General features: G+C 36.5%; 1 protein-coding gene across 4 annotated transcripts in view; it reads right to left on the bottom strand.

The window, feature by feature from the left end:
- Positions 1-19,373, bottom strand: part of CPQ (carboxypeptidase Q) — a 570,439-nt gene that overhangs the window by 122,384 nt on the left and 428,682 nt on the right. The window contains exon 7 of one of the 4 annotated variants that reach the window (XM_077167280.1): positions 10,034-10,253. The exons of the other annotated variants lie outside the window; for them this stretch is intronic. Within the exon in view, the coding sequence (XP_077023395.1) occupies positions 10,068-10,253 (186 nt within the window). The 3' untranslated portion in view covers positions 10,034-10,067. Of the gene's footprint in view, positions 1-10,033; positions 10,254-19,373 lie in introns of those variants that run through there. 4 annotated transcript variants of the gene reach the window in all.

The raw sequence follows: 19,373 nt of genomic DNA, 5'->3' as shown, positions 1-19,373 counted from the left end.
TCTTACATATTGATCCTCAATTAAAGTATAAAGAAAGATATAATCATATCTCAGTAAAGGTGCTTCTTCAGGGAGCAAAATGTATTTATTCAACAAACAATTGTTGCAACAAAAACTGAGGAACAAGGTGACCATGCACCCCTTTTACCCCAGGGAGTCTCAATCCACAACTGTTGTCCCAGTGTGATTTTTACTAATGCTGTCTTTTTCTCACAAAGGTTTCCCAGTTGCAATATTAACCATGTCACCAACCCACCTATGAAGGAATGTGCTTATGAAGATGACTAAGATAGGATTAGTTTGTTAAGGGAGGGAAGAATTTACCAGTAGAGGCATACCAGCCTGTTAAATTAAATGTGGTGAGTTCTACAAATGAGATATATGCAAAGAAGGGACGTTAACTACTGGAAAAAGTTGGGGAGGCCTTGATAGTGGAGGTTATGCTTGACTTGGGCAAAGCCCTAGATTAGAAGTTCCTAGGGCCTAGCCAAGAGCCATCCAATAATACTTACCAAATAAGTAAGTGTATGGATGAACACTATTCTAAGCATCCAAATAATTTTGTCCAGACGTGTAGCTTTCTGAGAGAGGAATGGAGCTTAGGCAACTTCTGAAAGAGTAAATATGAGCAGGATCTGAAGAATATCCTGCTCTTACATATCAGTTGTCCCTCCTGGTTGCAAAAAAAGAATCAAGATTGAGATCACTAGTGGACATTAAATTGGAAATGTTTGAAAGTGCTGCATTTTGGCATTTGCTCATTCCTGGAAACATGTCTTTCCCTTGGCTTCTGGGACCCCAAGCTCTTATAGCTCCATGCCATGCTGCACTGGATGCTCCTTCTCTTTTTCCTCAACTGGTTTCTTTCCATTTCTATGACTGCTAGACATTGGGGTGGTCAAAAAATGGTCTGTGGCATTTTCTTCTCTTTAGCCACATTCACTCTGTTGGTGATATGATGTAACTTTGTTTTAAAATAAATCTCTATATATATGAGTTCCAAATTCATATTTCCATGCTGCATCTCTCTCCTAAACTCAAGACTCATACTCAATGGCTACTCTTCCACTTAGATGTCTAATGATATATTAGTTTCCTATTGCTGATGCAACAAATTACCACAAACTCAGTGGCTTAAAGCAACACAAATTTATTTGCTTTTAGTTCTGGAGTTCAGAAGTCTGAAATGAGTCTTATGGTTCCTATCAGAGCCTCTAGGGGGAGAATCTGTTTCCTTGCCTTTTTTCAGATTCTTTAGGTTGCCCTCATTCCTTGGCTCATGGCTCCACTAATACTGATTTTTCTCCTTCTGTTTCTATCATCACATCACCTTCTGCCTTCTTTGACCTTCCTGCCTCTTTCTTATAAAGGCAAATCAGTAAATAGAAAAATCACACATCTAGTTGTTGAGTCCAAAACTTTGGCATCACTCTTTTGACTCCTCACTTGTCAAAATGCAATCCATCAGCAAATCCTGATGGCTCTATTTCAAAATATGCCTACACTCCAACAATTTCTCATGATTTCCACTATTATTACCTGGTCCAAGCTACCATTCTCTTTCACCTGGAGTACTGCAATAGCTTCTTAAATGTCTCCCTGTTTCAACTTTTGTAATATTTCAGTCTATTACCTATACAGAAGTCAAAGTCACCATTTTAAAAATCTAAGTCAGATGATGCTCTTCTCAAACCCTCCATGTGGCTTCCCACCTCATCTGTAGGAAAAGGTGATGACATCCTTACATTGACCTGTATGACCCTACAGGTTCCGGTCTTCCATAACTTCTCTGACCTCATCTCCTACTAATCTCCATCTCCCTGTCACTATTCCAATCATTTTGCAGGTCCTCAGTCATGTTTGACCATAGAACTTCTGCACTTACTACTTCATCTTTCTGGATCACTATTCTCTGGATATCTCTTACTTCCTTCAGGGCTCTGGTGAAATGTTCTTTACTTAGGGAAGTCTTTCTGACCACTTCATATAAAATAAAACCTCCCCCAGCACTCCCATGGCACTCCAGAACCCCTTTATTCTGATTTGTTTTTCTCCTTTGTAACAAAATAAACATTTATTTTTTATTGGCTGTCTTCCCTGGGAAAAATGTAAGATTCCTGATGGCAGGGACATTGACGTTGTGCTCACTACTTGAGATACATTGTTTGATGGCTATAAATCTATTCTTGAATGATGCCTTTTTGTAATGGGGCTTTGCTGCCCCTTTCATCAAAAGATGTAGACTCTTTTCCCACTTTCTGAATCTGGGATGGCTCTTGGCTTTGTTTGAACTATAGACTCTGATACAAGTGGCCATATATGACTTCTGAGCATAGGCTACAACAGGCCTTGTAGGGTCCACCTTGACCTCTTGCAGCCTTAAGACTAATATGTAGAAAATCCTGGGCTAGCCTCCTTGAGGTTGAAGCACCATATGGGGATAGCAGCCCAGCTTATAGCCAGTTTCAACTTCCATACATGTAAGTTAGGGCATCTTTGACCATCCAGCCCAATCAAGCTGCCGGATGATCACAACCTCAGCAACCAAGATTGCCAGATAAAATGTAGGATGTTCCATTAAATTTGAATTTTATAAAAACAATAAACAATTATTTTAGTGTAAGTATATCCTGTGTAATATTCAGAAAAAATGTAATGACAGGGACCCTGGTACCTTAACAGCAACAAAACATGTAGCAGATGTACAGTAAATATTTTTGAATGAGTAAACATTCTATATTATCACTTCAAAGGAGATTCATGTGTTTATCTATAACCAGAATATGTAGAAAAGTTGAAATTTTATCATTTAAAAAAGTAGAGTCTGAATTTTAATTCTGTCGATGTGGTAGACTATCCCTCTTCTGCTGAGGTGGGCTTGAGAGCACATCTAAAAGCAGAGTCGAAATCATACTCAAGAAGTAACCTAATATCTGCTGAAATGCTAAGTACCTGCTCAGTTGAATTCTCAGAATTCTTTACTAAAAGAATGGAATAAGTTATCTTATTCAAGAAGAATCTGGGGGCAAGAGTTACAAGTTATTTAGTTTCATGATTAAAGAATTTTTGAGTTGTCTTTAAAGAAGGCTGAACAAATTAGCTATAAAAATCATTCCCATTAAACTAAATGAGCTGATTTGTTGAATGGAAAGATGGTATATCCAATGGCTCTTGTGGCTATGATGGCCATCAGGGAAGGAAAGGAGAGATGGAAACATCAGGGGTAGAGAGAGAACAACACAGAGACAATTACTCCTGGTGAGGTTCATGAAAGTGGTATGGAGGAGGCTTGTGGAAAATGTTGATCTTGAGGACAAGGGGATATTCAAGAAGAAGGTACAGAGTCTCTAAGGTCACTATATTCCCTGAAGAGCAAAAGTAACAATCCCAGGTATTAAAAGTATAGGAGTTGAGCTTCCACTGGGCAGGAAGCAAAGGTGTTGAGAGAAGGGCGAGTGTTATAGTTGGCGCAGATGGAGCATTTATATGGAGAAAAACTCATATCCATGCCTACCTATAGATTTCCTCCCTGAAGTACAGATTCCTTTATCCAGATACTTTTTTTGCCCTCTCCACATGGATATCTGATACCTCAAACTTAACATGTCTAAAACTGAGCTCATCTTCAACTCCTCCACCCAGCTCTCATTGCAGTTGCTCAGGCCCCAAACTGTGTGGTCACCTTTGACTCCTCTCTTTCTCTCACACTCCATATATAATCCACCATCTGATCCTGGTGGCTCTTTTCTTAAAATAAATCCAGTGCCTGATGACTTCTTATTCTCTCCACTGCTACCATACTTGTCCAAGCTACCACCATCTCTCAGTGGGTTATTCCTTGCTTCAATTCTAGAGCCCCTGGATCTATTCTCAACCTGGCAGCCAGAGCTATCATTTTAAATATTAATTCAGGTCATGTCCCTCATCTGCTCATAAGTCTCCAAAGGTTCCAATCTCACTCAAAGAAAATGGCCTCAGGGCCTGACAGGATTTGAGCATATCGAGGATCTCATTTCCTATCACTTTTCCCCTCATCACTCCACCTCAAGCACATTGGCCTCCTTGCTATTTTGAGTGCCAAGAACACTCCTTTATTATCACCTTTGCAATAGCTCTTCATTTTGTCTAGAATGCTCTATTCCAGCTATCCATGCTGCTTGCTTCCTTAACTTCTTCAGGTCCTAGTCAAGTATTATCAACTTAGTGAAACTGTCCTTGATGTCCTGTTTTAATAAAAAATTTTGATTAAATAAAAAATTTTTGATTTCCTGTTTTAATCAAAAGTTAAAACAACCCCTTCTCCACATACCCTATTTTTCTCCTCTGTCTTATTTTTTCCATAGAAGCTATCTTCATCTAACATACTATTTTACCTCTTTATCCAATTTGTTACCTAATTTTTATCCACTATATGTAAGCAAGATGAGAGTAGAGTTTAAAACAGTGCCTGGCACTTAGAAGACTCCGAAACATGTGGTGAGTGAATGAATAAAGTATATGTATGCATGTATTTAAGCACATGTACATGTGTAGACACACTTATTTATATGTATTTTTAGACCCATACAAGCATGTAACTAGATGTTATTTTTACTTATGATGGTGATGATGATGATAATGATGGAGATGATGATGATGATGTGGTAATGTCAGCTTTTTAGAGTTTACTTTTTCTCTCCTTAAGGAAGCATACGTTCCAAAAACTAAGGTTGTTAAGTTGAATCTTTAGTTTCTATTTTATAAAGTCTTTAGAAATATACAACTTTTTACAACATTTATTACAAAAGTTAAAAGAGTACTTTCTAGAAGACTATATAGAATGATATCAATGAAAAGAAATTGGCCTTAAATTATCTAAATACAAATGAAAGCTTTAATGTCCCTTCAATAACAGAGTAATAAGATAGTCTTATTCTGGAGACTGTGCAGCAAAAGTTTTCTTCTTGTCAGGTGAAAACATGGGTAAATACATTCTTAGTAGACCCTATGTCAGCATCATCTTCATCATCGAAGATAAGAACTTTATCAATGTTTAAGACTTGCCAAACTAACATGGCCACCATTCATAGGAGGAGAAGGGGCTGAAAAATGACAGATAGACTGCCAACTGGGTATCTGAAGAGAATTTTAAAAAGATAAAATAATTTTCCAAAAAAGAAATCCTTAAAGTTTGTTATGCTTAAGTTAGTATACCATGAGGCTGATAATACACGGTATAATCAGTAAGACACAATTACAGAAACTAATAAATGCATCCTGGGACTTCTTAGAGCTTTAGCAATTGCTTCACATACTTTGTAAATTTTTAAGCATTCAGATAAGCTCAAGGAAAATAATAAACAGATGAAGCAATTTAGCTTCTATAAAAGTTAAGGTAATTTAATAGGTATAGCTTAGATAAAAGGAGGGTAAGGAATTATAGCGATTATAGAAAAAAATCCAAATAAGTACCCGTAGTGAGCTAGGGAGGTGAAGAAAACAATTTCCCTCATCTGAAAATAGTAATAAGCAGCAGCAGTAATCACCTAAAGGTAGAAGAGGAAAATAGCTAAGGCACAAAATAGCATCAAATACGCTGGAAACGATCATGTGGGAAGCCACCTGCAGACTACTTAAGGGAGACTGAACACTAGAAATGCTCAAGGCAAGTTGAATAGTAGCAGTTAGTCAGGTGCACAGACCTCTCCTTCTGTTCCCAAATATAATCCTTTCTTTTTTCCCAAGGGTGCCACTGGTGTTTGGAGAGCATGCAGGAGTTTAGTGTAACAATCCTGAGGGGGGTAGGCAGTCTCAGGAGTGGAGTGGATACTTCAATTCCCACTTCAGTAGTGGTTGCCAATGAGGAGCAAGAGGAGCTGATGTATAGAACCTAATGTCTTCTGACACACTACTTGGCCATGAAGTGAAAAATATTAGGGCTCAGTTTACTCATCTGTAAAATGGGGATAATAGTTATTTTGCAGGCAGAAGTTCTTTATCTGGAATCCTGTAGGGGTTCATAGGTGGAAATGAGAGTGAGGGTAAGGGGAGGTATCTGTGAGCCTGAATGGGAAAATATTATATGCTTATTTTCATTAACTTCTAACTGAAATTTGGCATTTCCTTCAATTATGAATGTAAGCAACAAACCATGGTAGTATTGGTAGAAGCTGTCACTTTGTCTCTAACACAAATCACAGATATTTTCATATCATATTAGATGTTGCAGAAATCTCAAAATAATCTTTATGCTCATCACCACCTTGAAATTACCATAATAATTAGATAATACTGCCAGACTTTACTTAATACATTTAAAAATGTATGACTATACCACAAATTCCATTTAAAAATAGATAAATATATTTTAATAAAATTTATTTCCTTGTAATGCTAATATATTTTTACCTTATACATTCAGAAATACTATTCAAGGAGAGGGCAACAAGCTTCCTTTACCTAACTCCCAAAGTGGTCCATGACACAAAAAATAGTCAAGACCCTCTGATGGGTAAATGGTGGCTTAATTATTACTGTAATAATACAAAAATGATGGTGATAATCATTCCTATTATTACTATTACTAAACTCACTAGAGCTACTTTTCCCTAGACAGCTAAATGACTTTGGCAGGCCATTTACTCTCACTGAGATTCATATTCAATTCGAAGATTTATTTAATAAGGCTGTTCTGATGATTATAGAGATAATGCAATTGAAAAATATATCCTATTTCAAATTATTCAGTGCTTTTTTAAGACTAATTGTTATTATTATCATCAAGAATGTCTAATAAGTAGAGTAACTATGTATGTTATCATCCAAGCTAGAATCCTTTTGAGAGTAAAAAGGGGCACTATCAATACATATGGCAGGATGGGTGAAAACTGGACTATCTCAGGCAAATCAGGAATCAATAAACTACTTGAAAACTACTTTTCTGCTTTTTTGTCTATATTATTTCTGCCACTATTTAATTCAACAGATAAACATCTAATTTCCTTGATTATAAAATCATATTTTTCTCCAATTTTAAAATTTTGGAAATTGGACTGCATCTTGCTGTTGATACATTCCATAAGAAATTTGCCAGACACCAGGAAAAGAACAATCGATATCTTATATTAGTTGTTATTGTTTGTCCATTAATTTTATCAGTGGAGAAGAACTCTGATAACACATTTTATACTTTAGTTGTGTTATTTTAAGTATCAAGACCCATCACTAAATTTTAAATTTGAATTCCCAATTATTGATTAAAATTCTTCAGAAACTTGGTGTAAAGGAAGATTGAATTTCACATGTGAGACCAAAAAAAGGCAGTAGAAATTGTCAAATATACAGAAAGATCCTGGGGAGTCCAAGGTTCAGGAAGATGGATATAAGCAATGATATACCTCACGGAGGGCTTCCATGCAGGTACTGGACAGTCTGCCAAAGTTTCCTTAGACTTTCAGGAGTAGCTGTACAGCTTTTGGATATATTAAAATTAAAAACAAATGGGAAAATAAAGCTTAGCCAAATTGGAAATGCAGAAGGAAGCCTGTATTCAATATGCCCCATAATTAGACTGTCAACCCCAAAGGTGCTAAAGATATCAAAACAAGGAGCACAGTTTACACAAATCAGTGCATCACTCTGAGGTGAGGCTTGGCTGCCAATGACCCAAAGGTATTCAGAGCAATCATTAGATTCTGAATTGAAGTTGCTTCAGACATAGACTAACTCTAAAGACAAAAGGGTTATTGGGTATTGTATACTATTGTCAGTTGAAAAAAAAAACCTGTATATTTAATGTTTTATTTTTCCTGAAGATCTGTATTAACCCTAATAGTACCTCTTACAACTGATATTCTTTAAATCAAAGAAATGGAGAGTTAAATATCTTCCAACCAAATTCACTTTGCCACTCTTCAGGTCCCCTCTTTTCTCCCTCTCTCAGGGTCCACCAGTATTTTCTAGTTTAAATTTGAGAATTTTGATATACTGTTGTTCCAGCTGAAGAGTTGTAAATGGTTGTGTTCTTTGAGTATATAAGGAAGTTTCTTTCACCACTATTCATATGTCAACCGTTTGAACCATGCTTTAAGAAGACATCTGAAGTTTGGACTGTTGCAGCTGCAGGTTGTTGTACTCTGTGACATCCCTTGGGTTGCCCTGTTAGTAATAATTTACTCATATAAATCTCACTACCATATTTTATTGATGAAATATCTCCTAAAAGGAGAGGGTGGTATTATACTCATAAATATAGAAGGCATTTTGATCTAATCAGAGTTGTCACCAGAAAAATGCACTTCATTTCACTTGAAAATTTCAATATTAAAGTCCACAATTGCTGGCTTTTATGAAGACGATGTTAATTTATTACTTCACATGTGTCACCTCCATATAATGAAGTAATTAGCTGGGAAATTATATTTGCATTCTCAACATTTTGTACAATAGGAATGTCAGTATAATTAGGCATTAATTGCAGTTTTAGAGAATTGAAGGTAGCAGCTTTGTGTACACGTGAACAGTTTTTCTTTCTCTTCATCTGTTCCATTCTTGTCTTGGTGAGCCATAAAAAGATGTTTAAATAGAGCCTTTCAATGAAGCCATAACTGCAGAGTACCCTATTAAGGTAATTGCCTAAAAGATTAGAAGATAAAAATCCCATGGGTGGCCATAGCCTTTTTGCCAAGCTCTCGGGAAGCCAATAAGCTTAGTGCCTTGGGCTCCAACTATTCGCTGCACTCTTGACTATGTCTTTGATCCTCATTTCCCTTTCCACTTCTGTCATATTAGACTGACTTTGGCAGGCTAAACTATCCAAGAACGGCGGCTCTTGATCACAGCTGCCTTTCACTTAAAAAAAAAGCAAACACCAATCCATTTTGGCAGATGCAATTTTCCAACACATTCAGAAAACATGTGGCCAGAGAATATACTAACAAGCTGAGCCCTCAATTATGAAGAAAAGAACATATTAAAGGTTACAAATTATTCGACCAAAGAAAAGAATAAATTGGAGCTCACTTCCTTAAAAACAACGAAAAACAAGAGCAAGTGTTGTCTTTTGTGCTATGAGTTAAATTTGGAAACAGTGACAAAATTTCTTCTCTGCAATTCACAATTCACCACCGCTCCTATGTTCCCTATTCACCTATCCTTCTTTCATGCTTTTGTGCAGGAACTTCTAAGGCAGATGGGGTTAAGGTACACAAACTCTGAGACCCTACAGCCACTTAGTTTTAATTGCCCCTTAGTGTTCTAAATTTCATCCTTAAATTAAGGCATCACCAAATGGACCTGGTCTGGGATATACTTATTGTCTGATAAAGTAAAAAGTACTGACATGATAAATCTCTGTGTCTGGAAATCTTTAAAAATAGAACAAGCAGTGATCTGTCCTTGGTGTATCAGTCACAGTTATCCTGAAAGAAGGAAGCTAGACTCAGTTTGCAGAGTCCTAATATATTTTCTTGGGTGTCTAAGCACAGTACATGTAGACAACAATTTGAAAGATATATACATATACTACTTCCATCTCCCAAGGTCTAGGGTTCTGTTCTCATTTTTTCTTTCTTTCAAGATTAGAGGCAGTAGGAAATGGCCTAAGGTGGTATCCCAGGGTGCCTCTGATCTGAAGACAGTCTTTTAAACAGTAGAATGATCTTAACACATATCAGTGTGAATAAGAGTTTCATATCACTAACGCGTCTCTTTGATATTTTAAAAAGTATTTATCTATTGTCCAGCTAAAACTTGAGTTAGAAAATGCCCCAAACTAGGATAAAATTATGCTGAAGAGTGAAGTGATTTATTTATCACTTTAGCAGGTTAACATCATGAACAAATACATATATTTATTTTTATATTCCCCAGAGAGAGTACAAGTACAAAACATTGAGAATAATAGTGATAACTAATGCCTGCATGGTTATGCAATACCCCTTTGGCTTTATCTTGTATTTTAAAAATTGTCAGTATATGATTCTGGGCGATATGTATTAAACTAAGCACCTTGAGGTGACATCTTCATTCATTTATTCGAGCATAATGTATTACTCCATCAAGTCTGGATATATTGGTGCGTATGTCCTTCATATTATGAGAAGTGGGTAGACACCTATATTTAAGGTGGGCTGCATGAAGTTCTTGGTCCTAGGAGTCATTAAGGCTGAAGTCTGGAGACAGAAAAGTAGGTTCAAGTTCAGGCTTGGTACCCTATGGGCTGTGCTATGCAACTCTGGGTATGCCATCACCACTCTGAGTCTCTGTCCCCTCACCTGTGAAATAAAGAAAACAGTACATGGCCTGGCAACAACAAGGGACATTACTCTTATTAATGAGATGATGTCTATGAAAGGGTACTCTAATTTATAAAACTCACATAGATACAGTGGATTAAAACAACTTCTTGAAAATATTAAGAATCTGTAATCTATCTGTTTGGGATATGGAATCTTTCAAAAACCAAAATTCTTATTGATTTCTTTTCTCTGTATAAGTCTATCTAAAAAAATCTCTAGTAGGTTACTGGATTTTCAGATCTAATAAAAGGAACAAATTACTCTCCCTTACATGGAAAAAATGGGCAATTTTCAGAGAGCACTTTTCCCTGTTGACTATTATGTTCTCTTCCCTTTGACCTTTCCTAATTCAAATGACAAAACAGCTTGATTGCGTCTCATTTAGCTCTGCAGGGTATAATAAAGTATTTTCCAGTGCTTAGGAGGGGGAAAAAACATCCAGCTATGCCAGTGAGCAGGAAATAGCTGCATGCCATACAACCTTCTAGCCCTCAGTTAACACCTGGAGAGTTTCCTGAAGCACACCTACAGGTATTTACCATGGCACTGCCTCTGATTTCCAGGGGTGGTGCATCTTATTGGATGAGTTTATTACATGAAATCTATAGGAATCCATAAAAGCAAATTAAACTCCTATTTTAACTGGTAATGGGGATTGTCTAATCTTAAAAATAATTCATATAACAAAACCACTTTAAACCTTTGTTGAAAAGTCTTGTAAAGCTTTTAAAATTTGAATTGCTGTTTATATATGTTTTACTGTGTGGGGTATAAAAGCTCTGTAGAAATTGATTCTGAGATTCTGAGAAGCTCTTCTTTAAGGGAATTCTGAAACTAAAGTAGTTTAGACAAACCGTTGGTTGCTAGGGGCAACCTCAGCTTCTAGAATGAGTCATTGCAAATGCAAGGCAAGAATTTGAGAAGAGCAGGCAAGAGTGAGGTCTTTTGAAAGAAATTAAGGAATAAAAATTCTAACCTTTGGTTTTTTAAGAAATAAATTATGACTTTGTTTTTCTTACACAAAATAGAGATTAGTCGAATCAGAAAGAATTACGGATGTTAACTAATTGATAATAAAGTCAGAAAGTCAGGCCAAGACCAACTTTATCAGGTGACAAGTAGCATCTTTAAGACAGCATAGACATGGGTTAATACCTACAGGTATGGGCCATTAAAATGAGTCCCAGAGAGAAAAATAAAGAGCTCTGAAAATTATTCAGGCTATTCTCACAACTGTGTCCCACAGCTCTGCTTCTTATTCCTCTACTTGATCCTCAGCCCCCAAACTAGATATATCTTTAGTATGATCTATGTGTGCCTTCCAGATACTGCTTTTCAGAGTAAAAAGTCAATTTACCACCCAGTACCTGATTTCTAGCATTGCCTCTGCAGGCCTGAAAGCATTATTTGTCTATTCATTCCTCAAGCCATCTCGGCCAGACCATTCTTTGATATTTATGCACTAGTCTAGCGGAAGCACAGAAAAATCATAGTTGCCAGAAGTGGAGGACAAACTGCCAGAAGGCTACCGGCTACCAAAAGATCTGAGGTCTTGGGGTCTTCCATCAAGAGCCTCACTCCTAGGCAATAATTCAGGTTTAAAATAGAAATGCTGTAGGCAAATCTATGGATGAAACTAGGATATGACTGAGCAGTGGATGATAATCATTATGGATTAGTAAGACAGTTGTCAAGATGTATTAAAATGTTCACTTATTTAAAAGATCCTTCTATATGTATAGACTTAAAAAAACCACATTAGATATATTTTTGAATATTATTACATTTATCTATCTTAATAAAGGGTTCTGTTCTTATTTGAAGAAATATTGGAAAAGTGTGTTAACTCCTTTCCTCCATTTGGGTAACTATGCCTATTGGGTGGCTCACTGCATAATTAAGGTTTTAGACCAACTTAGTGATGGTATGTTTTGTTGGCCAATTGCAACTTCTTGGGTGCTTAGCTTACAAACAATAGTCATATTAATAGCCTACCAAGACACAAGCTTTAAATTTTAGAAATACATTTTGTGCTACAGACTTCTTTCAAAAGATGTGACTGTAGGATTGGAAGAATCATCAGAAAAAAGTTTTCCAAACTTCAACCCAATAAAAGTTTGGAACAGTGGTTGGCAACCAATGGCCAAATCTAATCTTCTACCTATTTTGCTTTTTTTAAATAAAGTCTCATTGGAACATAGCCATGCTCATTAGTCTAGTATTGCCTATGGCTGCCTTTGCACTATAATGGCAGAGTTGAGTAAAGAGACCATATGGTTCCATAGTCTAAAATATTTACTATCAGAATTTTACAGAAAAAGTTTGCCAAACTTTGGTTTAGAAGCTGGAGTAAAGATGAGGGAAGAAGGCAGCTCCAGGCAAATTAAAATGGTGCAAGTGATTCAAAAGAATACTTTGCTGATTCTGTAACTTTGTAAGACCCAAACACATGTAATGGGTTAATTTAGCCCCAAAGGTTCTGATCCATGTAAGTCACTTGTGAGCCTAAGGCATGACACCTCAATTCAGATTTGTGTATGTTGGCATGCCTACCTAATTTCCTTATGAAGTTCATGCACTATAAAAATAAGCTATGCTGTGGGTCTTTCCAGGTCAAATCATGACCCGGTTAGGAGTAGGGAAGCACTGAGCAGACACTGTGCCTAGTAGGCAACCTCTAGTAAGCTGGTAAAACAGTCTGGAGAAAATGGAAGCCTTTCTTCATGGTTTTAGGAATAGAGAACGAATGAGATAAAATTCTGTCACAATAATTCATAATAAGCCTTACTATTTTGGCACAATCTTAGAATTAACTGTAAAAAGGCAGTTGACTAATTTGAGTTAGTAACTGTATCAGAGAAGTCAAGATATACTCTTTACGTGCACTGAGCTTCAACCAACGCTCATGCTAAACATCACACTGATTTGAAACCATATGGTGTTTTCTGATAAATATTACCCCTGGAATCTAAGCAGAGCCATGCCATCCTAGGAACACTGGAAGATTCTATTCCAGATGCTCAGAGCCAGGCTTTTAACTTTAAACAATTTCTTTTCTCTGCAATAGAGAGAAAAAAATCAGTTAAAAAGGATCCCTGCTAAAGAGATAAAGGAAAGAGGAGAGTTGAAGCCTACTCATGTTCATTCTCAAAGCAGCATAACGTGATTGTCCTAAAATCAAAGGGAATATTTTGCTAACTCTGTCCAGGCTGACATTCATCTATATATAATTATATACATAAGATTATAAAATCCTGTGGTTGTAATGGAATTCTACACAGGAGAAAGCAAACTATGCACAAGATAGCCCTCTCCTGCTTAATAAAATTCACAAACTCAAATAAGACTCCAAAGAGCTCCCAGGTTTACTGTAGAAATTGTGTGAATGTTGGAACTCCAAGGGCTCCAGACCAAGAACACACTGAGATGAATGAGAGTTAAAGTAATTTTGTGATGTGCTTCATAGTCTAATGCAAATATCTAGGCACTGAAAGAAAAACAAGTCGCATGAAGGCCTAGCAGTAATGACTGAAACAATAATCTGTGATCTATATCTATACTGCATGGAACGTTAAAGATAAAAGGAAAGCTGTGCTGGTGACACAGTTATAATTATGTTGAATGGATATATCAGTTCTATTATTTTTATAATAGAGCTGTACTTGAGTACAATACTATTTGCACTTTAGTAATAGCACTGTGGCTAAACTAACACTATATATCAGTAATGGAGTTGGCCAAATAAAAATGCCAAAGAAACCCATTTGCCCAGATAATATGAAGAAGTCTCACAAGCATTTCTAACACATTCCTTTATTTTAGAGTGAAGTATGAAAACTAATGTGGGCTAGGAAGTTGGCAAGAACTGTACTACCAAAAGAGGCTAACATTTTAATGTATTTATAAAAGTATGGAGAAAATAATATTCCTATAACATGACAACAAAGGAAACACTGAAAAATATTACCCATACTCATTTTGTCTTTTTCGTTTTTAGAGTTGCCTAGGGATAGGATAAAATGATGTAATTTGAATGATCATACACTCCCATCCTTCATTTAATAAAGCCTATTTAAAATATTGCCTTTATTAATGACTACCAGAACACAGCAGGTCTCACAATCCCTGTAATTCAATTGCCAGAAGTTTGTGCAATAAATCAGGAAAAGGTTAAAATATTTTTCATGCCAGAGCAGAACATATCAATCTATTTTATTTGATTACCTTGTGTAATGAGGCTTCCTTAAGGCCAGATTACCTTACTCATTATAATTATGCCAAATCAGATTTTTGCTTAAAAGGGAAAAGATTTAAAAATGCCAGGAATCCAGTTGAAACTATTCTAAGCTTTTTTTTTTATAAAAACTCTTTCGTGCATTTCAGGACATGAGAAATGACATCCTGCTTTTCTTCCAAAAGTAGAGAGAAAAGTAACATTGTTCCCATGAAAAGCAGATTAGGCAAATGACATATGGACAACCTCATTTATTCACTGATCTGAAATTTCAATAAAATCATCAATAATATATTTTAATTCCAAAGCTAAATTCCACTCCCTTAAACAGTTTCTTAAAAATCACTAGAGCACAATAAAATCCCTCTATGTGTGGTTACATTCACTTCTTAGTGAATGCAAGCTGAGTTCAACTGACAAAGAAACTCATATTTTTTAAAAAAGAGTAATCTCACTAATAAAGGATAACACAAAGGCATTTTCTGTAGTGTTTTCTTCCCTCCCTAGAATAGCTTTTTTTTTCTGGGCATAAAAGAAATCTCTCACCCCAAGCCATCTTGCTGCGGCCCTCTTTTGGCTCTGTTCCAGCAGGCCCCAGCCTCCATCTTAAGTCTGTGCTCCAGGGAGCCGGCCTCGGTTATGTGCACGATGGCATTGTGTATCCTGCTTCTGCCATTGTAACTCTCCAAAATGAAATAGGGCCACTCCTACTATGAACATCCTCACAAACCTCATGTAGGAGAAAAAGGCCTTTGTCTCTTCCTCCTATACCCCATTTAAATCATAAGGCAGAAGGCAGAATGAAGGTTCTCTAAAGGTAAGGAAGTAGGGGAAACTGAAAGAACCAGGAAGCAAAACTTTTCTTGTGACTCTACAGAATTGGACCTTGAACAAATATTAAGAAAATATAACATCCACCAGAATGGCCCAAAATAAAAAGACTGACAATGCCATGTATTGGGAAGGATGGGGAGCAATGGAGATGCTCATGTGTTGCTGGTGGGAGCATACACACAAGGTATATCCACTTTGGAAAACTATTTTTCAGTTCCTATACAGTTAGATCTATCCTATGGTCTAACAGTTCTACTCCTAGGTATTTAGCCACAGAAAACAAATGCATATGTCCACAAAAAGGTCTGTACAAAAATGTTCCCAGCAGTGTTATTTATAATATCTAAAACTGGAAACAACCATCAACAGGAGAGTGGATAATGAAATTGTAGTATATCCATACAACGGAAAACTATTCAGCAATACAAAGGAATAAGATATTGTTAATGAAGCAACATGAATGAACACAAAACCAACTGCTTAGTGAAAGAAGCCGGACGCAAGGGTATATATATACTGTGACTCCATTTATATGAAGAATAAGAGCAGGAATAGCCAAACTGTGGTGATAAAAATCAGTATAGCAGTTGCCCTTGATGGAGAGGGGTTTGATCTAACTATCAAGTTTAAGTGCTAATATGAAAAGAGACAGTGGGAAGAACTTAAAAACAAAAGGCAAATTTTCCAACTTATCAAAATATATGAACTAGCATTTTATTTTTAAATAGAGAAAACAACTCAAATTGTTTATGAAATTTTCTGCTATGATCTGTTACTGGCATACAGGATGGACCCCAGAATGATTTCAACTCTAGTTGATTCCAAAATAAAGTGTAAACTCATATTTCTGTTTGAGCTGTTTTATTTAGTAACATGCACACAAAAACTTATAGACTTTTTTTGAAACAAAATTTGTTTCCTTGGACAGAGTGTTTTATGTACTACAATAAAAGTTGCACATGAGTCTCAAATTTTATAAACAAATCATAGTGTCACATAGAATGGTTTAGCAAAGCTAGCAATTAATATAATAATGAGCAAATATTTCAAAAGAAAGCATAATTATGAAGGCTAGATATTAATCTGAATATAATTTTTGGAAATGAAGTTGGTAATATTGTTACCATATAATTAAAAATATGTTTTAAATATATATGAATATTTTTCTATGCATACATATTGATAAAACCATGTTGTAAACCAAGATAGATTTTCTACGAAAAGTATAATGAATATTAATGTTTAATTTTACTTCCATAAAAATTTAGTTAAATGTATCCATTAAAATAGCTTTTGTAGAACTTTTACCACTGAAAAGATTTTCTGAGGGGGGGAAGAAAGAATACATTTATAACAGCAAAAAGAAAGAATAATAATTTTCTATATGCTGTTTTTCTCTGTAGCCAACGTCATGTAAGTTTAGTCAACTTTACTATTAAACTCTACCAAATAAGAATGCACAGAAAAAAAAAAGTGCATACATATGTTTGTATTATTAGAATAATATCTTCCTACAATAATATATTGTAAAATATATGGCTTCAAACAAAATTTATAAAATTATCTTTAAGTCATTTTATAACAATAACAATGCAAAATATTTGATGATTTTTATCATATAAATCAGAAGTCAAGAAACTTTTTATGTAAAGGACCAGATAGTTAATATTTTAGGCTTTGTGGGTCACATACAGTCTATGCCATTTAATCAGTTAAAAATGTTAAAAAAAAAAAATTCTTAGGTTGAGGGCTTTAGGTAAACTGGTGGCAGGCTGGATTGATTGTACAGACCATAACTAGAGAGGTGAAAGGGAGCTTAGAAAGAAGAGGATGCATATGAAGTGACAGAATATAGAATCAATAGAGCTTTACTATTGATTAGGTGAGGGGCATAAGAAAGAGGTAAGAGGCAAAGATGACAGTAACACTTTGATACCTGGTGGTGGGGAGGAAAATAGTGTCACTAGACTGAACTTCTTCACACTGTCGTGGTCATCATACAGTAGGTTTTCAATAATAGCAGTTTCCTGATCTATGGTTGTACTACTGAAGGTAATACTGTCTTTGTTTTCTCACGGACAATGACACCAGAACTCAGAATGACATGCATAAGGCATGTAATTGTGAAAAACATTGCAATTTACATTCTCAGTAGAGCAAGGCATAATTATTACCCGGGATTGAATTGCAGGGGTAGAGAAGGGGGAGATAAACTTTAATAAGATGAGGACACTGGGTCCCTGAGAGGCCGAGGGGCCTCATTTTTGATGGCTCACATCTAGTTAGTAGAAGGACAAAGACTGAGGATGTCAGTTCTCCTGACACACTCAGTTTCCTATGTGAAGGCAGAAAGCAAAACTCAAGGCCTCAAAAGCTCACATGTAGCCCATCTTGACAGCAACCATGGCGTCTTCATACAAATATGTCCAGATACTAGTGGCTTGTCTGAATAGCATTTTCAGGGATAGAAAGAAGAAATTTCAGAAAAAGAAAATATAAGCTCCTTATATCTCTGCTAACTTTTAACCATCTAGTTCTTTCTGACTCTGTACATGAATTTTAGTAAACAATGGTGAAGCTCAAAACCCTACAGAGAACATCTGATGAAATAAACCTTTTCTCAGATCTCAGAGATTTTAGTGATCAAGGAAATTTCAAGCCAGATCCACTACAGTTTATGTCCAAATCGTTTTTTCCGAGTAGAGTATATTACAAAGACTAAAAGTTTTTTTAGGTATTCTGTTTTCTATATTGTCCAAGATGTAGAGAATATTAAATTTCTTCCTTAAAATAACTCAGGGACTCCTCTTGCCCTCAGGATAAAGTCCACACTTCACAACATGATGCGTATGTTCTTTTTGCTCAGACTCCTGCTTATCTGTCTGTGCTCTCACTACTGTACGTCTTGCAGTCTATGCACCAGCAGCTCTACATTACTTTTAGTTTCTTCAGTGTGCTGTACTTTCTCACCTCCAGCCTTGCATATACTCTTCCCTCTGCTTGTAATCCTTACCTCTTCTCCCTGCCAATTCTTTTCCCTGGCTTACTTCTACTAAGTTTTCAGGTCGCAGCTTAGTTGGCATTTCCTCTGGGTAGCTTATCCTGACCAGCCCCCAAGGACAGGTTAGGTGAACTACCTGTGTGTGCCATCAATATTTTTTCTCTATCAGTACACTTAGCACACTCTATTATACTGGACGTTTAGTGACTAGTCTCCTGCTTTGGAGTGTCGTCTCCATAAAGTCAGGGTTTATCTTTTTAATGATGCTAAGCCTAATGCTTTAACATATTAGTTGAATGTTGCTGAATCTAGAATAATCATCATCTGATGTTCTAATCTACCACAAGATATGGAAGATGATGTAACTGACCTATCAACCAAAGGATGTACATCTTGAATTATCTTATTCTCAGGATCATTTGAGGCTAAAAGAAATGAAGGAGTGAAAGAGCTGGCCATAAGGCATGGCTCTTCCTCTGTATAGTAAATAATTACACTCTCACCAAATTCATGACCCTACATTTATTACTCCAAAGCCCTAACTAACTAAAATAGGGTAGTAGAGACTGACTATATGCAAAAAAGATCAAAAAGGTACCAACACAATTCACAAAATAAATAAACCCTTTTCTTATTTTGCTAATTTAAGCTTGCAAGGTCTGCGTCTTCTAACTTGGATATTCAGGGAAAACATTCTGGCAGCAGCGGCAGCAACAACCAGACCCTGCTTCTCTGCCCACCATCACTGCCCACCATCACTGCCCGCCATCACTGCCCGCCATCACTGCCCACCATCACCATCACTGCCCACCATCACTGCCCACCATCACCATCACTGCCCACCATCACTGCCCACCATCTCTGCCCACCATCACTGCCCACCATCACTGCCCACCATCTCTGCCCACCATCACTGCCCGCCATCACTGCCCGCCATCACTCCCACCATCACTGCCCACCATCACCATCACTGCCCACCATCACTGCCCACCATCTCTGCCCACCATCACTGCCCGCCATCACTGCC

Source organism: Tamandua tetradactyla, chromosome 6 (genome assembly GCF_023851605.1).
Source record: "Tamandua tetradactyla isolate mTamTet1 chromosome 6, mTamTet1.pri, whole genome shotgun sequence".
Classification (NCBI taxonomy): Eukaryota; Metazoa; Chordata; class Mammalia; order Pilosa; family Myrmecophagidae; genus Tamandua; species Tamandua tetradactyla.
The sequence above is the reverse complement of the archived record's forward strand: the minus strand, read 5'-3'. Positions and strand labels throughout refer to the sequence as shown.